The sequence below is a fragment of the Spermophilus citellus genome, assembly GCF_964194105.1.
Source record: "Spermophilus citellus genome assembly, chromosome: 4".
NCBI classification, from domain to species: domain Eukaryota; kingdom Metazoa; phylum Chordata; class Mammalia; order Rodentia; family Sciuridae; genus Spermophilus; species Spermophilus citellus.
Window position 1 is genome coordinate 162,161,010 of NC_138185.1, and position 20,202 is coordinate 162,181,211.

The following is a 20,202-nucleotide window of genomic DNA, read 5'->3' on the forward strand; positions in this document are numbered from 1 at the left end:
CTCCTTTCTCTTTACCATTTGGTCTGTACATTTATAAGCTTCCAAGGGTAAGGCCAATTTTTTTATGCATGAGGATATAGTGCCCCAAGAAATCTTTTTGTCATTAAATGATTCCTTTGTTAATTCAACAAATAATTATTTGATGTATTTTTATATGGTTATGAACATCTGTGTGTGTTTGAAAAAATTTAAGTGGGGTAAAGTGAACTAATAGTAGGCAGTATTATATATAGGGTATTCAAGAAATGCCTCTCTGATAATACTGATGATACCACTTTGATGAGGTGAAATCTGAGCAGAGACTTGAAAGAAATGGGGGATGGATGATGCTATCTGGAATAGATGGTTCAAGAGAGGAAACAGCAAGTTTAAAGGCCCTGTGGGGAGATAAATTTAGCAGGATCATTATAAAGGAAGGAACTGGTATGGCTATAGCACAGTGAACAAGGAAGGAAATATTAGGAGGTAAGAACAGTAGAAGTGATAATAAGTTGGGCCTTATAGGACCTAGCAAAGATTTTACTGTAATTGAAATAGAAAGTCTTTGGAGAGTTGTAAGCAGAGATTTGCACAGTCCAATGTAAAATGTAAAAGGATCATTGTAAATTACTCTATGAAGAAACTGAAGTGGAACAAGTATAGAAGCAAGGAGACCAGTTAGGAGGCTATTCAGTTTTCCAGGACATAAGCAATAGTTCCAACTATTGCAGTACCAGTGGAAGTGACAATAATCAGGATCTAATATATTTCAAATATTGCTATGACAAAAAGAGAAGATTCAAGGTTGTCGCCAAGGTTTTGGCATAATAGCTGAAATAATGGATTTACTGTTGATGATTGAGATGTTAATTGATCAAGAATAAGATATCATATGGGTAGGATAGGAGGGTTGAGAACTGAGAATTTAATTTTGGGCTCTTTATGTTTGACATACACATTCAAGTACATGCTGGATAAGTGATTCCAAGTCTGAAAATATATACCATCTCATAGCTATTGGTTGACATACAAATCTAGAGTTGAGGGTAAAAGCTAAAATTGGAGGTAAAAAATTGGTTGTTTTAGTATATGGGCGATATTAATGCCATGGGACTAGAATGGTCATATAGGAAGTAGAAAAATAAAAAATAATATTTTCCATGCATTTTTACATAGGAAAGAAAATTTCCTGTATAACCTAAAAATTGATGTTTTATTTTTTTTCTTTTTTTTATTGGTTGTTCACAACATTACAAAACTCTTGACATATCATATTTCATACATTAGATTGAAGTGGGTTATGAACTCCCAATTTTACCCCAAATGCAGATTGCAGAATCACGTCGGTTACACATCCACAATTTCACATAATGCACTATTAGTAACTGTTGTATTCTGCTACCTTTCCTATCCCCTACTATCCCCCCTCCACTTCCCTCACATCTTCTCTCTCTACCCCATCTACTGTAATTCATTTCTCTCCTTGTTTATTTTCCCATTCCCCTCACAACCTCTTATATGTAATTTTGTATAGCAATGAGGGTCTCCCTTCATTTCCATGCAATTTCCCTCTTCTCTCTCTTTCCCTCCCATCTCATGTCTCTGTTTAAATTTAATCTTTTCTTCCTGCTCTTCCTCCCTACTCTGTTCATAGTTGCTCTCATTATATCAAAGAAGACATTTGGTATTTGTTTTTTAGGGATTGGCTAGCTTCACTAAGCATAATCTGCTCTAGTGCCATCCATTTCCCTGCAAATTCTATGATTTTGTCATTTTTTAGTGCTGCGTAATACTCCATGCTGTATAAATGCCACATTTTTTTTATCCATTCATCTATTGAAGGGCATCTGGGTTGGTTCCACAGTCTAGCTATTGTGAATTGTGCTGCTATGAACATCGATATGGCAGTATCCCTGTAGCATGCTCTTTTAAGGTCTTCAGGGAATAGTCCAAGAAGGGCAATAGCAGGGTCAAATGGTGGTTCCATTCCCAGCTTTCCCAGGAATCTCCAAACTGCTTTCCAAATTGACCGCACCAATTTGCAGTCCCACCAGCAATGTACAAGTGTACCCTTTTCTCCACATCCTCGCCACCACTTGTTGTTGTTTGAATTCATAGTGGCTGCCAATCTTACTGGAGTGAGATGGTATCTTAGGGTGGTTTTGATTTGCATTTCTCTGACTGCTAGAGATGATGAGCATTTTTTCATGTACTTGTTGATTCATTGTATATCCTCCTCTGAGAAGTGTCTGTTCAGGTCCTTGGCCCATTTGTTGATTGGGTGATTTGTTATCTTATTGTTTAATTTTTTGAGTTCTTTGTATACTCTGGATATTAGGGCTCTATCTGAAGTGTGAGGAGTAAAAATTTGTTCCCAGGATGTAGGCTCCCTATTTACCTCTCTTATTGTTTCTCTTGCTGAGAAAAAACTTTTTAGTTTAAGTAAGTCCCATTTGTTGATTCTTGTTATTAACTCTTGTGCTATGGGTGTCCTATTAAGGAATTTGGAGCCCGACCCCACAATATGTAGATCGGAGCCAACTTTTTCTTCTGTCAGACGCAGAGTCTCTGATTTGATATCAAGCTCCTTGATCCATTTTGAGTTAACTTTTGTGCATGGCGAGAGAAAGGGATTCAGTTTCATTTTGTTGCATATGGATTTCCAGTTTTCCCAACACCATTTGTTGAAGATGCTATCCTTCCTCCATTGCATGCTTTTAGCCCCTTTATCAAATATAAGATAGTTGTAACTTTGTGGATTAGTCTCTGTGTCCTCTATTCTATACCATTGGTCCACCTGCCTGTTTTGGTACCAGTACCATGCTGTTTTTGTCACTATTGCTCTGTAATATAGTTTGAAATCTGGTATCGCTATACCGCCAGATTCACACTTCTGCTTAGAATTGCTTTTGCTATTCTGGGTCTTTTATTTTTCCATATGAATTTCATGATTGCTTTCTCTATTTCTACAGGAAATGCCGTTGGGATTTTGATTGGCATTGCATTAAACCTATAGAGAACTTTGGGTAATATCGCCATTTTGTTAATGTTAGTTCTGCCTATCCATGAACAGGGTATATTTTTCCATCTTCTAAGATCTTCTTCTACTTCTCTATTTAGGGTTCTGTAGTTTTCATTATATAAATCTTTCACCTCTTTTGTTAGGTTGATTCCGAAGTATTTTATTTTTTTGAGGATATTGTGAATGGAGTGTTTTTCCTCATTTCCGTTTCAGAAGTTTGGTCGCTGATATACAGAAATGCCTTTGATTTATGCGTGTTGATATTATATCCTGCCACTTTGCTGAATTCATTTATTAGTTCTAGTAGTTTCTTTGTAGATCCTTTTGGGTCTTCTAGGTATAGAATCATGTCATCCGCAAATAGTGATAATTTAAGTTCTTCTTTTCCTATTTTTATGCCTTTAATTTCTTTTGTCTGTCTAATTGCTCTGGCTAGTATTTCAAGGACTAAATTAAATAGAAGTGGTGAGAGAGGGCATCCCTGTCTTGTTCCAGATTTTAGAGGGAATGCCTTTAACTTTTGTCCATTCAGAATGATGCTAGCCTGAGGCTTAGCATAGATAGCTTTTACAATGTCAAGGTAAGTTCCTGTTATCCCTAGTTTTTCTAATGTTTTGAACATAAAGGGATGCTTTACTTTGTCGAATGCTTTCTCTGCGTCTATCGAGATGATCATATGGTTCTTATCTTTAAGTCTATTGATGTGGTGAATAACATTTATTGATTTCCGTATATTGAACCATCCTTGCATCCCAGGGATGAATCCTACTTGATCATGGTGCACAATTTTTTTGATGTGTTTTTGTATTCGATTCGCCAGAATTTTATTGAGGATTTTTGCCTCTAGGTTCATTAGAGATATTGGTCTGTAGTTTTCTTTCTTTGAGGTGTCTTTGTCTGGTTTCGGAATCAGGGTGATGTTGGCCTCATAGAATGAATTTGGAAGAGCTCCCTCTTTTCCTATTTCCTGAAATAACTTGAAAAGCATTGGTATTAATTCTTCTTTAAAGGTTTTGTAAAACTCCGCTGTATACCCATCCGGTCCTGGGCTTTTCTTGGTTGGTAGTCTTTTGATGGCTTCTTCAATTTCATCCATTGATATTGGTCTGTTCAAATTGTGTGTATCCTCCTGACTCAGTCTGGGCAAATCATATGACTTAAGAAATTTATCGATGTCTTCACTATCTTCTATTTTATTGGAATATAGGTTTTCAAAATAATTTCTAATTGTCTTCTGTATTTCTGTAGCATCTGTTGTGATATTGCCTTTTTCATCCCGTACGTTAGTAATTTGAGTTCTCTCTCTTCTTCTCTTCGTTAGCATGGCTAAAGGTCTGTCGATCTTATTTATTTTTTCGAAGAACCAACTTTTAGTTTTGTTAATTTTTTCAATAGTTTCTTTTGTTTCAATTTCATTGATTTCCGCTCTGATTTTAATTATTTCTTGCCTTCTGCTACATTTGCTGTTGTTTTGCTCTTCCTTTTCTAGGAAGATGGTTTTGGTTATTGTTTTTCATTTATTCCTCATGTAGTGTTTTGCTCAAAATGCTTTACAATGCTGGTTTTCTGGCTGCAAATTCTTTTAACTTTTGTTTATCATGAAAGATTTTTATTTCGTTGTCATACCTGAAGCTTAATGTTGCTGGATACAGAATTCTTGGTTGGCATCCATTGTCTTTCAGTGTTTGAAATACATTGTTCCATGACCTCTTGCTTTCAGCATCTGTGATGAAAAATCCGTTGTTAACCTTATTGGTTTACCCCTGAATGTAATCTGTCTCCTTTCTCTTGTAGCTTTTAATATTTTCTCTTTGTTCTGTATATTGGATATCTTCATAACAATGTGTCTTGGCATTGGTCTACTGTGATTTTGTGTGCTTGGTGTCCTGTATGCATCTTCAATTTGTATATCTGTTTCCTTTTTTATTTCTGGAAAGTTTTCTGTAATTATTTCATTCAGCAGGTTACTCATTCCCTTGGTTTGAATCTCTGTACCTTCTTCTATCCCGATGACTCATAAGTTTGGTTTTTTTAATGTTATCCCATAACTCTTGGATGTTTTTCTAGTGATTTTTTACCAGCCTTTCTGAGTTAGCTATACTCTTTTCAAGATGATATATTTTGTCTTCATTATCTGACGTTCTGGCTTCTACTTGCTCCACTCTGTTAGTGATACTCTCAATTGAGTTTTTAATTTGGTTTATCGTTTCCTTCATTTCTAGAATTATTGTTTGATTATTTTTTATAATCTCTATCTCCTGATAAAGATGCTTAACTTCTTCTTTTATCCGTTTGTGTAATTCATTCTCAATGTGTTCTTTCGCTGCTTGAATTTGCTGTCTCCTATCCTCTTTAAGGTTCCATTCCATCTGTCTAAGGTGTTCCTTGAGTTCTTTATATGACCATTTTTCTGATGACTCTAGGTCCTCCTGAATATTTAGGCTGTCCTGCATTGTTTGTACTTCTTTTCTTCCTTGCTTTTTCAAGTTGCTCATGTTACTTCTTGTTCTGTTTGACTGCTGAGTTACTGTTTACTCCTATAAATTTATTTGATGCTGTAGCCGCAGGTTTCAATGAAGTTATCTCTTCTGCCGCAGTCTGGTGACGTCAGTTCTCTGCCATGGTGGTATCTCTTGCAAATGGCGACAGTTCGTTTCCCTTTGCCGGGTGACCAATGCAACGGGTGGGTCCTTACTGTCTCTTCCAAGCCCCATTTCAAACCTGTGGCCACTACCTATGAAGGCTCGGTTGGCATTTACCTCCATAGGAACAGAAGGGCCGACCAGTTCTTTCAGCCGAATGGATTAGTGCTGAGTCACAGCTGTTTGTCACGCCCGGAGCGAGGGCGACGGAGGGCGGCGGCTAAAGCGCAGAGCTCCTCACAGTGGCCTCTGCTGCCCCGGTCGCCGACTAGGCTATAAAAAATTGATGTTTTAAAACTTAATTTTGCTAACTAGTTTCTTTAGTATTCAAAGTTGAGAACAGTGGTAGAGTACATGAACTCTAAAGCCAAGACTACCTACATTTGACTCCTGGCTCTTCTGTTACTAGTTCTGAGATTTATACAAAGGTATACAGCCTCTCAAAGCCTGTCTTCCCTCATCTATAAGTAAGGATAAGAATCGTGCCTCACCATATGTGGTTGTGAAGATTAAACAGTCTCTTGACAAAAAAAGCATTAGCCAGTATCATTAAATTTCACCAGCTTTGGGTATATAACAATGCTAACTTTCACACTGAGCACACTGTGTTTTGGAAGAAGGAAAGAAAGTTTCTGATAATATTCATTTGAAATTAGGAGTTACTGATATTTATAAGTCATTTCCACTTTTTGATCAGTGTTTCAGCATCATATTCTCAGTTAATTATCTTCCTGTTTAGGTCACAGTGCTGTTGATATCACCAAGGTGGCTAGAAGACACCGCATGTCTCCTTTTCCTCTGACATCTATGGACAAAGCCTTTATCACAGTCCTGGAGATGACTCCGGTGCTTGGGACAGAAATCATCAATTACCGAGGTACTGTCATATTTGCCCTTTTATTTCTTCTTTTTTTTTTCTAAGATTCATAAAACACGAAGGTATAATTGCCCTGAAAGATAAAGATTGTTTATCACTGTCACAATTATAATCATTCTTTTTGGTTTTTATTTCTATTCAACTATACGGTCAGCCTTAACTTTATACAAAGTATAACACCATAAAGGTTGCTTTTCATAAAAATGGGGGGAACCGGGCACAGTAGAACACGCCTGTAATCCCAGTGGCTTGGGAAGCTGAAACAGGAGGGTCACAAGTTCAAAGACAGCCTCAGCAAAAGAAAGGCACTAAGCAACTCAGTGAGACTTTGTCTCTAAATAAAATACCAAATATGGCTGGGGATGTGGCTCAGCTGTCAAGTGCCCCCTGAGTTCAATCCCCAGTAACAAAAAAAATAAAAGTTTTGGGGGAGATATCAGCTCTGTTTCTGATTCAAAATACCAGTTCTCTAAAGAGAGAGCTATCGGGGCTGGGGATGTGGCTCAAGCGGTAGCGCGCTCGCCTGACATGCGTGCGACCTGGGTTCGATCCTCAGCACCACATACCAACAAAGATGTTGTGTCCGCCGAGAACTAAAAAATAATAAATATTTAAAAATTATCTATAAAAAAAATAAAATAAAATAAAGAGTGAGCTATCATTGCTGAGTGAGGAAAATAGTTAACTCTGAGTCTGTCTGATGACTTCTCTGTCAGAAATGGGATATAAATAATGTCTTTTTGTTGTTGTTGTTGCTCTAATTAGTTATACATGACAGTAGAATGCGTTTTGACATATCATACCTAAATGGAGTGTAACTTCTCATTCTTCTGGTGTATATGTTGTAGAATTACACTGGTCATGTAATCACATGTGCACCTAGGGTCATAATGCCCAATTCATTCTATCATTTCTAGCCTCACACCCTCTCTCCTCCCTTCACTCCCATCTGTATAATCCAAAGTACCTCTTTTTGTTCCCAGTCCCATTCCCTCACTTATTGTGAATTAGCATCCGCATATTAGAGAAAACATTTGGCCTTTGGTTCTTTGGGTTTGGCTTATTTCACTTAGCATGATATTCTCCAGCTCCATCCATTTACCAGCAAATGCCATGATTTCAATCTCTTTAAGGATGAGTAATATTCCATTGTATATATATAACACATTTTCTTTATCCATTCTTCTGTTGTAGTGGCACCTAGGTTGGTTCCATAGTTTAGCTATTGTGAATTGCTATAAACATTGATGTGGCTGTGTCATTGTATTATGCTGATTTTAAGTTCTTTGGCTATAGACCAAGGAGTGGGATAGCTGGTCAAATGGTGGTTCCATCCCACGTTTTCCAAAGAATCTCCATGCTGCTTTCCAGAGTGGTTGCACCAATTTGCAATCCCATGAACAGTGTATGAGTGTACCATTTTCCCCACATCCTTGCCAACAATTACTGTTGCTTGTATTCTTGATAATTGCCATCTGACTGAAGTGAGATGAAAGATGAAATCTTAGAGTAGTTTTGATTTGCATTTCTCTAATTGCTAGAGATGTTGAACATTTTTTAATACATTTGTTGCTTGATTGTATTCTCCTGTGAATTCTCTTTTCAGTTCCTTAGCCCATTTTCTGTCTGTGTTTTCTAATACAGATAAACATGATTATAATACATATTAGATTTTCTTGAAAAAACTGATAAACAAACTAATAAACAGAAAAAATAAAACAGATAAACATGATTATCTCAAAAAAGCTAATGTGTCTTAAAATCATGTTTTAGAAAACACAGATAGTCCCTGACTTACAACGATTTGACTTTCGGTTTTTCAACTTTATTATGTGCAAAAGCAATATACAGTCAGTAAAACCATATTTTGAATCTTATACTTGGATCTTTTCCTGGGATAGCAGTATGTGGTATGATAGTATCTTGCGATAATGAGCAGCAGTAGCAGCAATCTGCAGCTCCTTGTCAGCTATGTGGTTACCAGGATAAACAGTACTGTGTTTCTAAGCTATGATGTTCAGTAGGCTGGTGTACTAAATGCATTTTTTGACTTACTGATATTTTCAATGTACAATGGGTTTATCAGAACATAACCCCATTTTAAGTTGAAGAGCATGTATATTTTAATGTAACCTATGAAAAAATACACTATTCATAAATCACTAAGTAATCAGTCTAATCTCAGTTCCCTGCTTCATCTATCTTATTTGTTGCTGTTTTACTAGTAGCATATTGAGAACAGTTTATAGAAAGATAATGGAAAGGTAATTTGTATTAGTCATATTTCCATCATGATAACAAAATGCCTGAGACAATTAGCTCATAAAGAGAAAAAGCTTATTTTAACTCATGTTTTGGAGGTTCCAGCCCTATGACTTTGAGTCTCTATTACGGCAGCACATCATGGTGAGAGCACATAGCAAAACAAACAGTAAGCCAGCAAACAAAAAAGAAGGAAGAGGAAGGGACTGCAGCCCCACAGTGCCCTTCAAGAGCGTATTTCCATTTACCTAAGGAACTCCTTCCTACAAGCTTCCTCTTTCTAAAAAGTCCACAGCACCTCCCAACTGGAGACTAAGCCTTTCATACATGGTCCTTTGGGGGAATAGTCAACATCCAAACTATCATAGTAGTTTTCTCCAGTGTTTTCAATTTTTAATCAACAACTTCCATTTCTAATAATTTACCATTGGAGTTGTATTTAAACATGTAATCCCAGTAGCCAAAGCTCCTAAGAACTTACTGCCAATAACATGTAGTTCCTTCCCCCCTAAAAAGTTGCTTAATGCAAAATGAATAAAATATTGTTTCTTACTAGTTTGTCATGCAGAAACAACACAAAAGAATTAAGTAAATCTTATAAGTAAAGGACTTTATTCAGTCATAAAATATTCAAACTGCAATGAACATTAGAGAGCATCTGTACAAACACTTTAATTTTTCTGCAAGGAAACTCTAAGAAAAGCAGAAAAGGGATAGGCTTCAGGTGTCAATTACAGTCTTCTTTTTACTACGTGATAATGTACTTCTTTCAGCGTTAAAAATACTTTAAAATTATCCTAGCTAAACTAACAAATTATATGAAAAGACCTAAAATTCAGTGAAATATTAGATGCCAGATTTAGCTCTCTAGTCCTGACTCTATTTAGACAAAGAGTTTTTATACAGTTTCCATTCATTCTCCATAATTTACTCACATTCTTTTTTTTAATATTGTTTTAGTTGTTGATAGGCCTTTTATTTTATTTATTTTTATGTGATTCTGAGAATCAAACCCAGTCCTCACACATGCCAGGCAAGTGCACTACCGCTGAGCCACAACCCCAGCCCCATACTCACATTCTTTTAATAGGTAGATAGATATGCAGATAAGTAGGCTTCAACTTTTTCTTTTTTTTAAATTCCTCATTAACAAAAATAAAGATTAGAAAACTCACTGGTGTGAGGAAATTGTCAGGAATTAACTATGTTATTTCAGAATTCAACTTTAATGAAATGATTTTCTTTATTATTAAATTAGAATATTAAGCTATTTATTGATATCAATATAAACTAAGACAATATAAATATAAAATTAAGTTATAAAACAAATTAATAATGTTTTGCCTATCATAAAAATAAATTAACCATCCCTGATCCCTTGAAATTTCAAAAGAGTTTCCTTTAATGTAGGCCTTGGAAAAAGCAAATGGGCTGGGTGCAGTGGTTCACTTCTGCAATACCAGCTACTCAAGAGGAACAAAATCAAGGCCAACATGGGTAACCTAGCAAGAACCTGTCTCAAAAATAAAAATGTGCTGGGGTATAATTCAGTGGTAAAATGCTTGCCAAGCCTCTGTCTTGTACAGTTCCCTCCACATAAATCAGTAATGTTGTATGCAGCAGAAATGATACTTAAGCTAAAAACAAGGACACAAAAAACAGGAGGTGGTGACCCAAGTCTTCAGCAAGGAGAGGGAAGTAAAAAAAGAGAAAGGAAAGAAGTGATCTAGTATGAGCATCAAGTATATGATCCTACTGTAAGAGACATGAGTGAAGAAAACTTCTTTGTATCTGAGGGAAACAGCTTTTTGTTTTCATCATTTGACTGCACTGGGAACATTTATGCCTCCCATCTTCATCATCAGAGTTGACAATGAAATAAATAAATCAGAAGTTTGCATCTAGCAGTTGTACAGTATAAAAGACAAGGTATTTGTTGCTTTGGTGGTTTTGTTTTGTCTTTCAATTAAGAGGTTTTGTGGAAAAAATAATATTTTTAAATGGCAGTGGACTGTCTCATAAGTCATTTGAAATCCTGTTTGTCCTCTATGTATGTCAGATAAAAGTTTAATAAGATTTTAAATACACGTTTTGTTTACCTTTTAAGTTAATGAAATAAAATTTTCAAACTGCCAAAAAAATTAAAATACTTGCCAAGCATGTATAAGGCCTAGGGTTCTATCTTCAGAACTGCAAAGGGGGGAAAAAAAGAGGAGAGAGAGAATGATACAAAAAGAGAGAGGGAAGGAAGGAAGGGAAGAAAGGAAGGAAGAAGGAAACTGTGTATTTTAAGTCATGTTTAACTAGAGAAAGAGATTTTAAAGGAAAAAGAGATTTAGAAATGGCCATTTCATTTTTCCCTCAGGAGAAAAATACTGTCAGATAACATTCTCTTTTCCTTTCATGTGTTTGTTTCCCCTTCGTTTGTTCATCAGAACAGTTGTCATTCATAAGTAAGAAAATTGTTCATGGATGGTTAACCTCTTTATCAAGTGTTTCCCCAATAATGATAAAATATAATGAGATTTGTGGGCTGAGGTTGTGGCTCAGTGGTAGAGTGCTCGCTTAGCACGCGTGAGGCCCTGGGTTCGATCCTCAGCACCACATAAAAAGAAAATAAAGATATTGAGTCCAACTACAACTAAAAATAAATATAAAAATAATAATAATAATGAGATTTGTATTCAACCTTGGAGTTGGATCAAACTCAAATTTTAATGCAAGTGTATTATAATGAGAATTTGTAGGCATTTTAGGTGTTTAGAAAACAGCATAATATATAAAAACATAACTCATTCTGTTCAACAAATGTTGATTGTGCATCTACTAAGATGGGTATTTTATTTATTAAGTCCTGTGTGTACAAAGATGAATTAAAAATAAAATGTTTGCCCCATGGATCTTAGAGGCTAGTACAGAAAAGAGATAAGTAAACATGTGATACTTTGTCTCTTTTATTGGCTCTTTTGCAGGCTTGACACCTTGTGTCAATTCCTTCATTTAGTTTCTTTAGAGTTTTTTCTTTGCTTCTTTTTACATCTTGTACATTTCCTTACAAGATCTCATACATGCCAGTGGTTTCAGATACAACCTATAAAGTGATTTTGAAATCTATGTTACTGTCTAGAGGTTACTGCCTGAGTTCCAAACTCATTTATCATATGTATATCTGCTAACAATAAATTTAATATGACAAATACTAAACTTATTTTCTGTATCTCAATGAAACTTGCTTCTTAAATCTATTTCTCTTAAATCTATTCCTTCTTCTCTATCTCCACTGCTATTGTTTTAGTTTAAGTCTTCATTATTAGCTTCCTGGATTATTATAACAAGCTCCCTTCAATTAACAACATCCCAACCCATTCTCCAATTTCATGCAAAGGTAATCTGTTCAAATGGCAAATTTGTTATTAATTCTGTCTATCTACAGTACTTTGGTATAGTGAAGATGACCATAACCTCAAAATAAACCAAACTCCTTGATTTGTCATATAAGGTGCTTTCTAATGTACTATCTTTCTAATTTTTTTTCAGTTTCCTCCCTCACTTCCTTATCATCAGAACTTGCTTCTCTCCAAATCTGACATTCTGTTTCTTGCCTCTTAGTCTACCTCTACATTCTTACTTACACTATCTTTTCCTTGAAACTTTATCTTACTTTTCTGCCTAACTACCATATATTCTTTTAAGATCAAAGTTTAAGGAGCCTTTCCATGAAGACTTTCCTCATGTCCACTTCCGTCTTTTCTCAATTGGCTTGACTTCACTTCCCTCCTGTTCCTATGTTCTGTGATAGAACCGACTGACATATTTGTTAACTGTCTATCATGAATGCCCTAATAAATAACAAGGGCATTAAAACAAAGAAGTCCCAAGTGTGAATCACTTAAAGTTCAATTGTTATGAGTGAAATATGGCTTGTTATTCTCTTACTTAATGGAACAGAACTCCACAGAAAGGGGATTAGATACTCATTCTCACTGCACTTTAAAATGTTATATGTACCCTGTATATTTGCATTTTAATGAGCAAAACTTCAAAGTTAATTTTGATTTTAGCTAGATGCACCTCTAAACTATTTCATCCCTTAATCACTGAATAGGAAAAGTATTTTGAGGGGACTGAAAGACCTTCCAGTTCTCTGAACTCCCAAATTTTTTTTTTTTTTTTTTTTTTTTGCCTTTGCAATTACTGGTGGTTTAATTAAAGAAGCCCTTCAAGGAAATTCTATGTTTTTGTAAGGCAAGTTGGGAACCACTGAATCTTTGAGCCAGTTTGGAGCTGTGACATCTCTAAAATGATTTTTTTGTCTGTCTCCAAAAATTCAACAATAAGATCAGAAGACTAAGGATATAATATGTAGAGAAATATTGGAGGTGATTGCTGTGAAGGCCATAGACAACTCAGTGAAGGAGTTCCAAAATATAGGAATTCCATAATAGTAAGAGGGTAACCTGGAAATCAAGTGGTCTCTCTTAGTTTAAAGATGAGGAAAGTTATGACCAAAAGAGTTATGATAAGATCCTTAAAGTGAAAAAAGTTATGATTAAAACATCTAGAATCCAGGATTATTAACTCCAAGTCTGATGCTCATTTCAATATGCTATACAGCTTCACAAATCAGTATGAAAATTATTCTTTTGAAGCAAGTACCTAAAGGTGGTATATGTGTGTAAACTGGTTTTTGTTCATTTGTTTGTTTAGTCCATTTTGGCTATGAACTAATTTTCTATTGTCTCTGATCTGTCCTTCAGTATATCTTCTCATTTTAGCTCCTGTTTGCAATCAAAGCTTTTAAGGAGCAAGCCCCATTGATATAAATAGCTTTCCTTTGATTTCTTGGGAAAGGCATACTTGGCATAAAAAAATTGCAGATAATATTTGCAAGATTACCATTTATGCTAGAATCAACAAATGGGACTTACTCAAACTAAAAAGTTTTTTCTCAGCAAGAGAAACGATAAGAGAGGTAAATAGGGAACCTACATCATGGGAACAAATTTTTACTCCTCACACTTCAGATAGAGCCCTAATATCCAGAGTATACAAAGAACTCAAAAAATTAAACAATAAGAAAACAAATAACCCAATCAACAAATGGGCTAAAGACCTGAACAGACACTTCTCAGAGGAGGACATACAGTCAATCAACAAGTACATGAAAAAATGCTCACCATCTCTAGCAGTCAGAGAAATGCAAATTAAAACCACCCTAAGATACCATCTCACTCCAGTAAAATTGGCAGCCACTATGAAGTCAAACAACAACAAGTGGTGGCGAGGATGTGGAGAAAAGGGTACTCTTGTACATTGCTGGTGGGACTGCAAATGGGTGCGGCCAATTTGGAAAGCAGTATGGAGATTCCTGGGAAAGCTGGGAATGGAACCACCATTTGACCCAGCTATTCCCCTTCTCGGACTATTCCCTGAAGACCTTAAAAGAGCATACTACAGGGATACTGCCACATCAATGTTCATAGCAGCACAATTCACAATAGCTAGACTGTGGAACCAACCCAGATGCCCTTCAATAGATGAATGGATAAAAATAAAAATGTGGCATTTATACACCAGGGAGTATTACGCAGCACTAAAAAATGACAAAATCATGGAATTTGCAAGGAAATGGATGGCATTAGAGCAGATTATGCTAAGTGAAGCTAGCCAATCCCTAAAAAACAAATGCCAAATGTCTTCTTTGATATAAGGAGAGCAACTAAGAACAGAGCAGGGAGGAAGAGCAGGAGGAAAAGACTAACATTAAACAGAGACATGAGGTGGGAGGGAAAGGGAGAGAGAAGGGAAATTGCATGGAAATGGAAGGAGACCCTCATTGTTATACAAAATTACATGTAAGAGGTTGTGAGGGGAATGGGGAAAAAAACAAGGAGAGAAATGAATTGCAGTAGATGGGGTAGAGAGAGAAGATGGGAGGGGAGGGAAAGGGGGATAAGAGGATAGGAAAGGTAGCAGAATACAACAGTCACTAATATGGCATCATGTAAAAATGTGGATGTGTAACCGATGTGATTCTGCAATCTGTATTTGGGGTAAAAATGGGAGTTCATAACCCACTTGAATCTAATGTATGAAATATGATATATCAAGAGCTTTGTAATGTTTTGAACAACCAATAAAAAAAACAACCACTCAAAAAAAAAGATTACCATTTATGATTCATCTTCTTTACTGGTAAAATGTGTGACATGAATAAATCACAACTTCATATTTTATGTGATAACAACTACTGTAAGATTAAACTATTCTGGCATCACTCTGTAATCCTTAGTTAATGATGGAAAAACTATAGTTTTCCAAAGAAATGATTCTGCTCTCTTGGGAGCTTTATCTTATATCATACATGCTAAGTTTTCTTGTTTATGATTACATGATCAAAGACTTCAGTATCTCTGACCTAGGCTCTTTGTTTTTTGAAAAAGTTTTAGCAGTTCTAGCTAAGGAAACTTTAATCTTTGCTGCTGGAATTCAATTTGAAACAGTGAATTAATTCTTTTAAAATACTGACCACAGCACAGAAGCACATGTTCCTGTCTCTGACTTCTAGTTAGTTGCCTGAAAATGGGCAATTATCTTAAGTAGAAATCCCCTGCCCTTTAGAGAAATTCAGAAACTTGGGATTCCAAGCAATAGAAAGTACTTATCAAGGTGATTCACAAGTCATGCGGTGAGTTAATTAATTCCTCCTGATTATTCAGGGGCTGTCAGTGAATAAGGAAAAAGGAAGCAAAGTATACTGGAAGAAGCTTTACCATCAGACATTCCTTACCTTGCTGTGCCTTTCACAAGCTGAACCAATGTAAAATGGAAATAATGTCCACCCAGTATAGGCCTATTTTAGGATACTATAAAGAAAAAAAAAATATATATATATATATATATAAAATCTAACTTTCACTAAGCTTCTGTATTGGGGATTTAGTAACTGAATTCCTTCTCCCCTCTTGGGGATTCTAAGATCATAGCCCTAAGACTTTTAAATTACAAAAGTAAAAGGTAGAATTCCTTGGCTCAGTTCCATTTGTTGGTCCACATTAATAGACTCTAGATACTGTATGCATTTTGATCTAGTATAATTACATTCTACCCACTCAGGTCATTCAGGCATGTACTCTGTGTCTCATTAGAAATTTTTTTTTTAAGCAGCAGTTTTTCATTGTTTTTTGACTTACCCCTGGTTGAGCTTTATAAAATCGAAGCAAAGAATTGAGAATGATTACTCTAATCTTTCTAGTAAAAGAATACATTTTTATTATCCAAATTACTGCCCCCTGATGTCTGTCTTCAGTCTAATAAGGTCATCATTTCAGTGACAATGTCTGCCTGCAGATATCTCCTGGAATATTGGTCTGTATTGGTATTTGCTACAGATATTTTATTTTTTCATGAATGTGGCCACTTGTACCATTCTTTCAGTCATTCTTTTTTTTATTAGTCTTTCCGTTATTCTTATCTCTTTAGTCCAATGAACCTCATTAAGTCTCTAAAATATGTACACCTCATTTTATTCTTCTGTTTCTGCATCTTATGACATCATTACTTCTCCCTGTATTCTTCAACTATGAACATTTCATTAAGTGTCTCTATATTAGTTCTCTCTCTTGTCCAAGACCCCTCCGTGAATGCCTGAAATTGCTGATAATATTGGACCCTATATACTATGTTTTTCTAGTATAGGCCTTTTAGTATTGCTACATACTACCAGAATTAATCTGTCCTCCATGTTTTATGTCTTGGTGCCTCCTTTGCTTTGTGGTTATTATCAAGTAAAATGAGTGTTATTTTTTTAATGAGTATTATTTGAACACAATCACTGCAATATCTTCACAGTTCATCTGATTCCTAAGATGCCTGCTAGGTGACTAATAGGCAGGTAGTGCATACAATGTAAATACAATGAAAAAATGGATGATTCACATCCCAGGGTCAGACAGAGTGGGATGACACAAAATTTTATCATGCTACTCAAAGCAACATACAATTTAAAACTTCTGATGTTTATCTCTGGAAATTTCCATTTAATATTTCAGTCCACAGTTGACTGCAGAAACTAAGACTGTGGAAAGCAAAACTGCAGATAAGAGGGACTACTCTATAAATGTTTGTGACATGTGCATGTGTGTGTATGTGTGTATGAGTATAATCATAATTACCTGTAAGTAATTGTGGTTATGTTCTTCATATCCAAAAATTATATTATATTACCAATCAGCTCTCTGTATATGTGCTTCTTTTCCCCCACTATGGTGAGTGCCACATGTGTGATTTATCACAGTACACACTAAACACCCTTGTATAGAAAGTTTATTTTATAATCATATAATTAAATAAAATTAACTTATTCACATAGAAATTGGACAATTTTTGGCCTAATTGCCCTATATCATAACCAAACAGACTTGTCTTTCTATATCATACTTTCTTCTATGTATACCATTATATAATTGTATATAAAAACTAAAACATATGAATATATCTCACTTCAAGCAATTTTGATAGAACATAATTCATGTTTATCTAGAAAAGTAAGGGGCAATTAATTTTTCAATAAGATTTTTAAAGGTATTACACATAGCTTTATAGAATATATCTGTGGCTAAAACAAGGTAGTGTTTAAATACAACTCTTAATTTCTCTATTCTATTTAGGCACCTCATTAGTTTTCACATTTTCAATATTCATCTCTTATTAGATACATGTATTTAACAATCTGTTTATTCAGTGTCAATTTTGATGTGCCATAGTCTATATTAATAGCATTAATTTAGGATTCATAACATAGGCAATGAAAAATACTGCAGTTAATACTTTTTAAAAATGGAAATTTATCTAAAAAAGAATAGCATCAAAATTTCCTATTCCTTCTAAGATGAAAATTTCCAAAATGGATCTTTCTTTTTTTTAATAGCCACAGTAATATCCTGACATAGGACCAATCTATGGTGCAAAAGTTAGGAATTAATTTTAAAATACTGGATTCTGTGGTTCAAAATCACAGAAACAATAGTAAGAAAATATTTTTCCCCTGTGGACCATATGGAAGTTTATAGGGCACTGTTTAAGAGATCATCACCAAGTGCAGTGGTGCATACCTGTAATCCTAGAGTCTTGGGAGGCAGAGGCAAGAGGATCACAGGTTCAAAGCCAGCCTCAACAAAAGCGAGGTTCTAAAGAACTGAATGAGACCCTGACTCTAAATAAAATACAAAATATGGCTGGGGATATGGCTCAGTGGTTGAGTGCCCCTGAATTCAATCCCTAATACAAAAAGAAGGAAAAGGAGGAGGAGGAGGGGGAGGGGGAGGAGGAGGAGGAGGAGGAGGAGAAGATTATCATTAAAGAAGAATTTAAATTATTTAAACGATGAAATAAACATTTTGGGTTTTTTGTCTGCATCAAAACCTGACCAAATAATTCCCACCTTGGACATAGTGCTACCCATTTGTCAGTGACACCCTACCCCCTGAGTATGGCAAGATTTCCATTATTTACTACTGACAAGAGTGAGCTCTTGATTCAGTGCTCTTGACTGAAGCATTTTTTGTAATCCCAAGAACATTTTAAATATTTTTTAAAACTATTATTCTTTTTATAGTTAGCACAGTTATTATTTTTAAAGCTTAACATTTCAAAAATAGAAATGAATATTTATAACGGATGTCAGTTGTGACAATAAAAATCCAACTCAACTTAAGAACTAATTATCAATTCTGTTATATCTTTTTATATTGCTAAATTATGACAATCATTTCTGATAATCATAACCTTTCTATTATTCCAAACCCTATAACTGTGCAGAAAGTTTGGGGCTTTTTTTTTTATGGCAAAAGAACTGTGATACTCTCCCTTTCTTATCACATTTGCAGGTAATGAGCATCCTTAAATGGAAATATACAAATGCATTACATGCTAACACTTTGAACAAGCTATATATTTTATAGGCATAGGAATTTTATTGTATTATTCTATATACATGATTGCTGGGATGAGTATGCATTAATTAATATGCTGGGTTTTTGTTGTTGTTGTTGTTGTTTACCAGAGGAGGCCTATTATAGTCTAAGTCTGGAATGTCCCCCAAAGGTTCATGTGTTAAAGGCTTGGTCCCCAGCTAGTGGCACTACTGGGAGGTGGTGGAACCTTGGGAGGTGGGGCCTAGTCGGAGGAAGTGGGTCCTTGAGGGCATAGCCTTGAACAGTATATCTTGACCCTGGATCTTCTTTTTTTTTTTTTTTTCCTTGCCAGTACTGGGGATTAAATCCAGGGACACTCTACCACTGAACTATATTTCCCAACCCTTTTTATTTTTTATTTTGAGACAAGGTTTCTAAATTGCTTATGCTGGCTTCAAACTTATAATCCTCTTGCCTCAGCCTCCTGAGTGTCTCAGATTATATGTGTGTGATACCATGCCCAGCTCCCTACCTTTTACAATACACAACCTCTCTTCCTGCTTCCTAGGTGAAGGGCTAAAGGGTTCTTTTACACCATGCCTTCTGTACCATGATACTCTACCTCACCACAGGCCCAAAAGCAATGAAGCTAGGAGCTAGCTTTGAAACTATAAGCCAAAATAATCTTACTTCCTTTAAATTATTTTTCTTAGATTTTTTTTGTCAAAGCAACAGAAAGCTAATTAACACAAGGCTTTTACCCCTAAATCATTCAGTCTTTCTGAGTTCATACATGTGAAATCTTAAATACGTCACATCTATAATGCACTGAAATTTTGTCTAGTTAGTCTTTCAAATGAAGTTGTGGGAAATAAATTGAGTTAGAATATGCTTTTGAACATTCACTGGTTAAACATTTGTTTTAGTGTCATAAATAATCACTAAGCTTTTTTTAATTATGTTATATTTGGGGCTGGGATTGTGGTTCAGGGGCTGGGATTGTGGCTCAGCGGTAGAGTACTTGCCTAGCACGGGCGGGACCCAGGTTCGATCGTCAGCACCACATAAAAATAAAGGCATTGTGTTGTGTCCATCTACACCTAAAAAATTTAAAAAACACAATATTTTAAAAAGTATGTTATATTCATTTTTAAAGTTTTTTTTTTGAAGGATGTAGAGACTCAAATCTACACAGGCTTTAACTTTCTTAGTAGCTCTCTTAATCCTTGGCCTTAGTCAATATTGTTCTTACTGATGACCATTTGACCAGATAAGAATATATGTCAACACTGCCTTCTTCAACTATTTTGGTGAGCACAATGAATAACTGTTAGGTAAAAAGGAAAAAAATAAAGTAAAAAAGACCTTTTAGCAACTTCTCACCTGTATTAGGTGGAATGGTATTTTTTTAATGTTGCAGTATTGATGCTGTTGCAATGACATAAATAAACTTTTTGACAAATTTATAATTAATAGCAGAAGGTTTTATGTCTATACTGTATATTC

At 35.3% G+C, this 20,202-nt stretch overlaps 1 protein-coding gene across 4 annotated transcripts in view; it reads left to right on the top strand.

Annotated features, from left to right (window-relative positions):
- GPHN (gephyrin) overlaps positions 1-20,202 on the top strand; it is a 612,413-nt gene that overhangs the window by 478,395 nt on the left and 113,816 nt on the right. For all 4 annotated transcript variants that reach the window (XM_081290454.1, XM_081290455.1, XM_081290456.1 and 1 more), the window contains one exon: positions 6,383-6,520. In XM_081290454.1, coding sequence (XP_081146580.1) covers positions 6,383-6,520 — 138 coding nt within the window. The remainder of the gene's footprint in view (positions 1-6,382; positions 6,521-20,202) is intronic.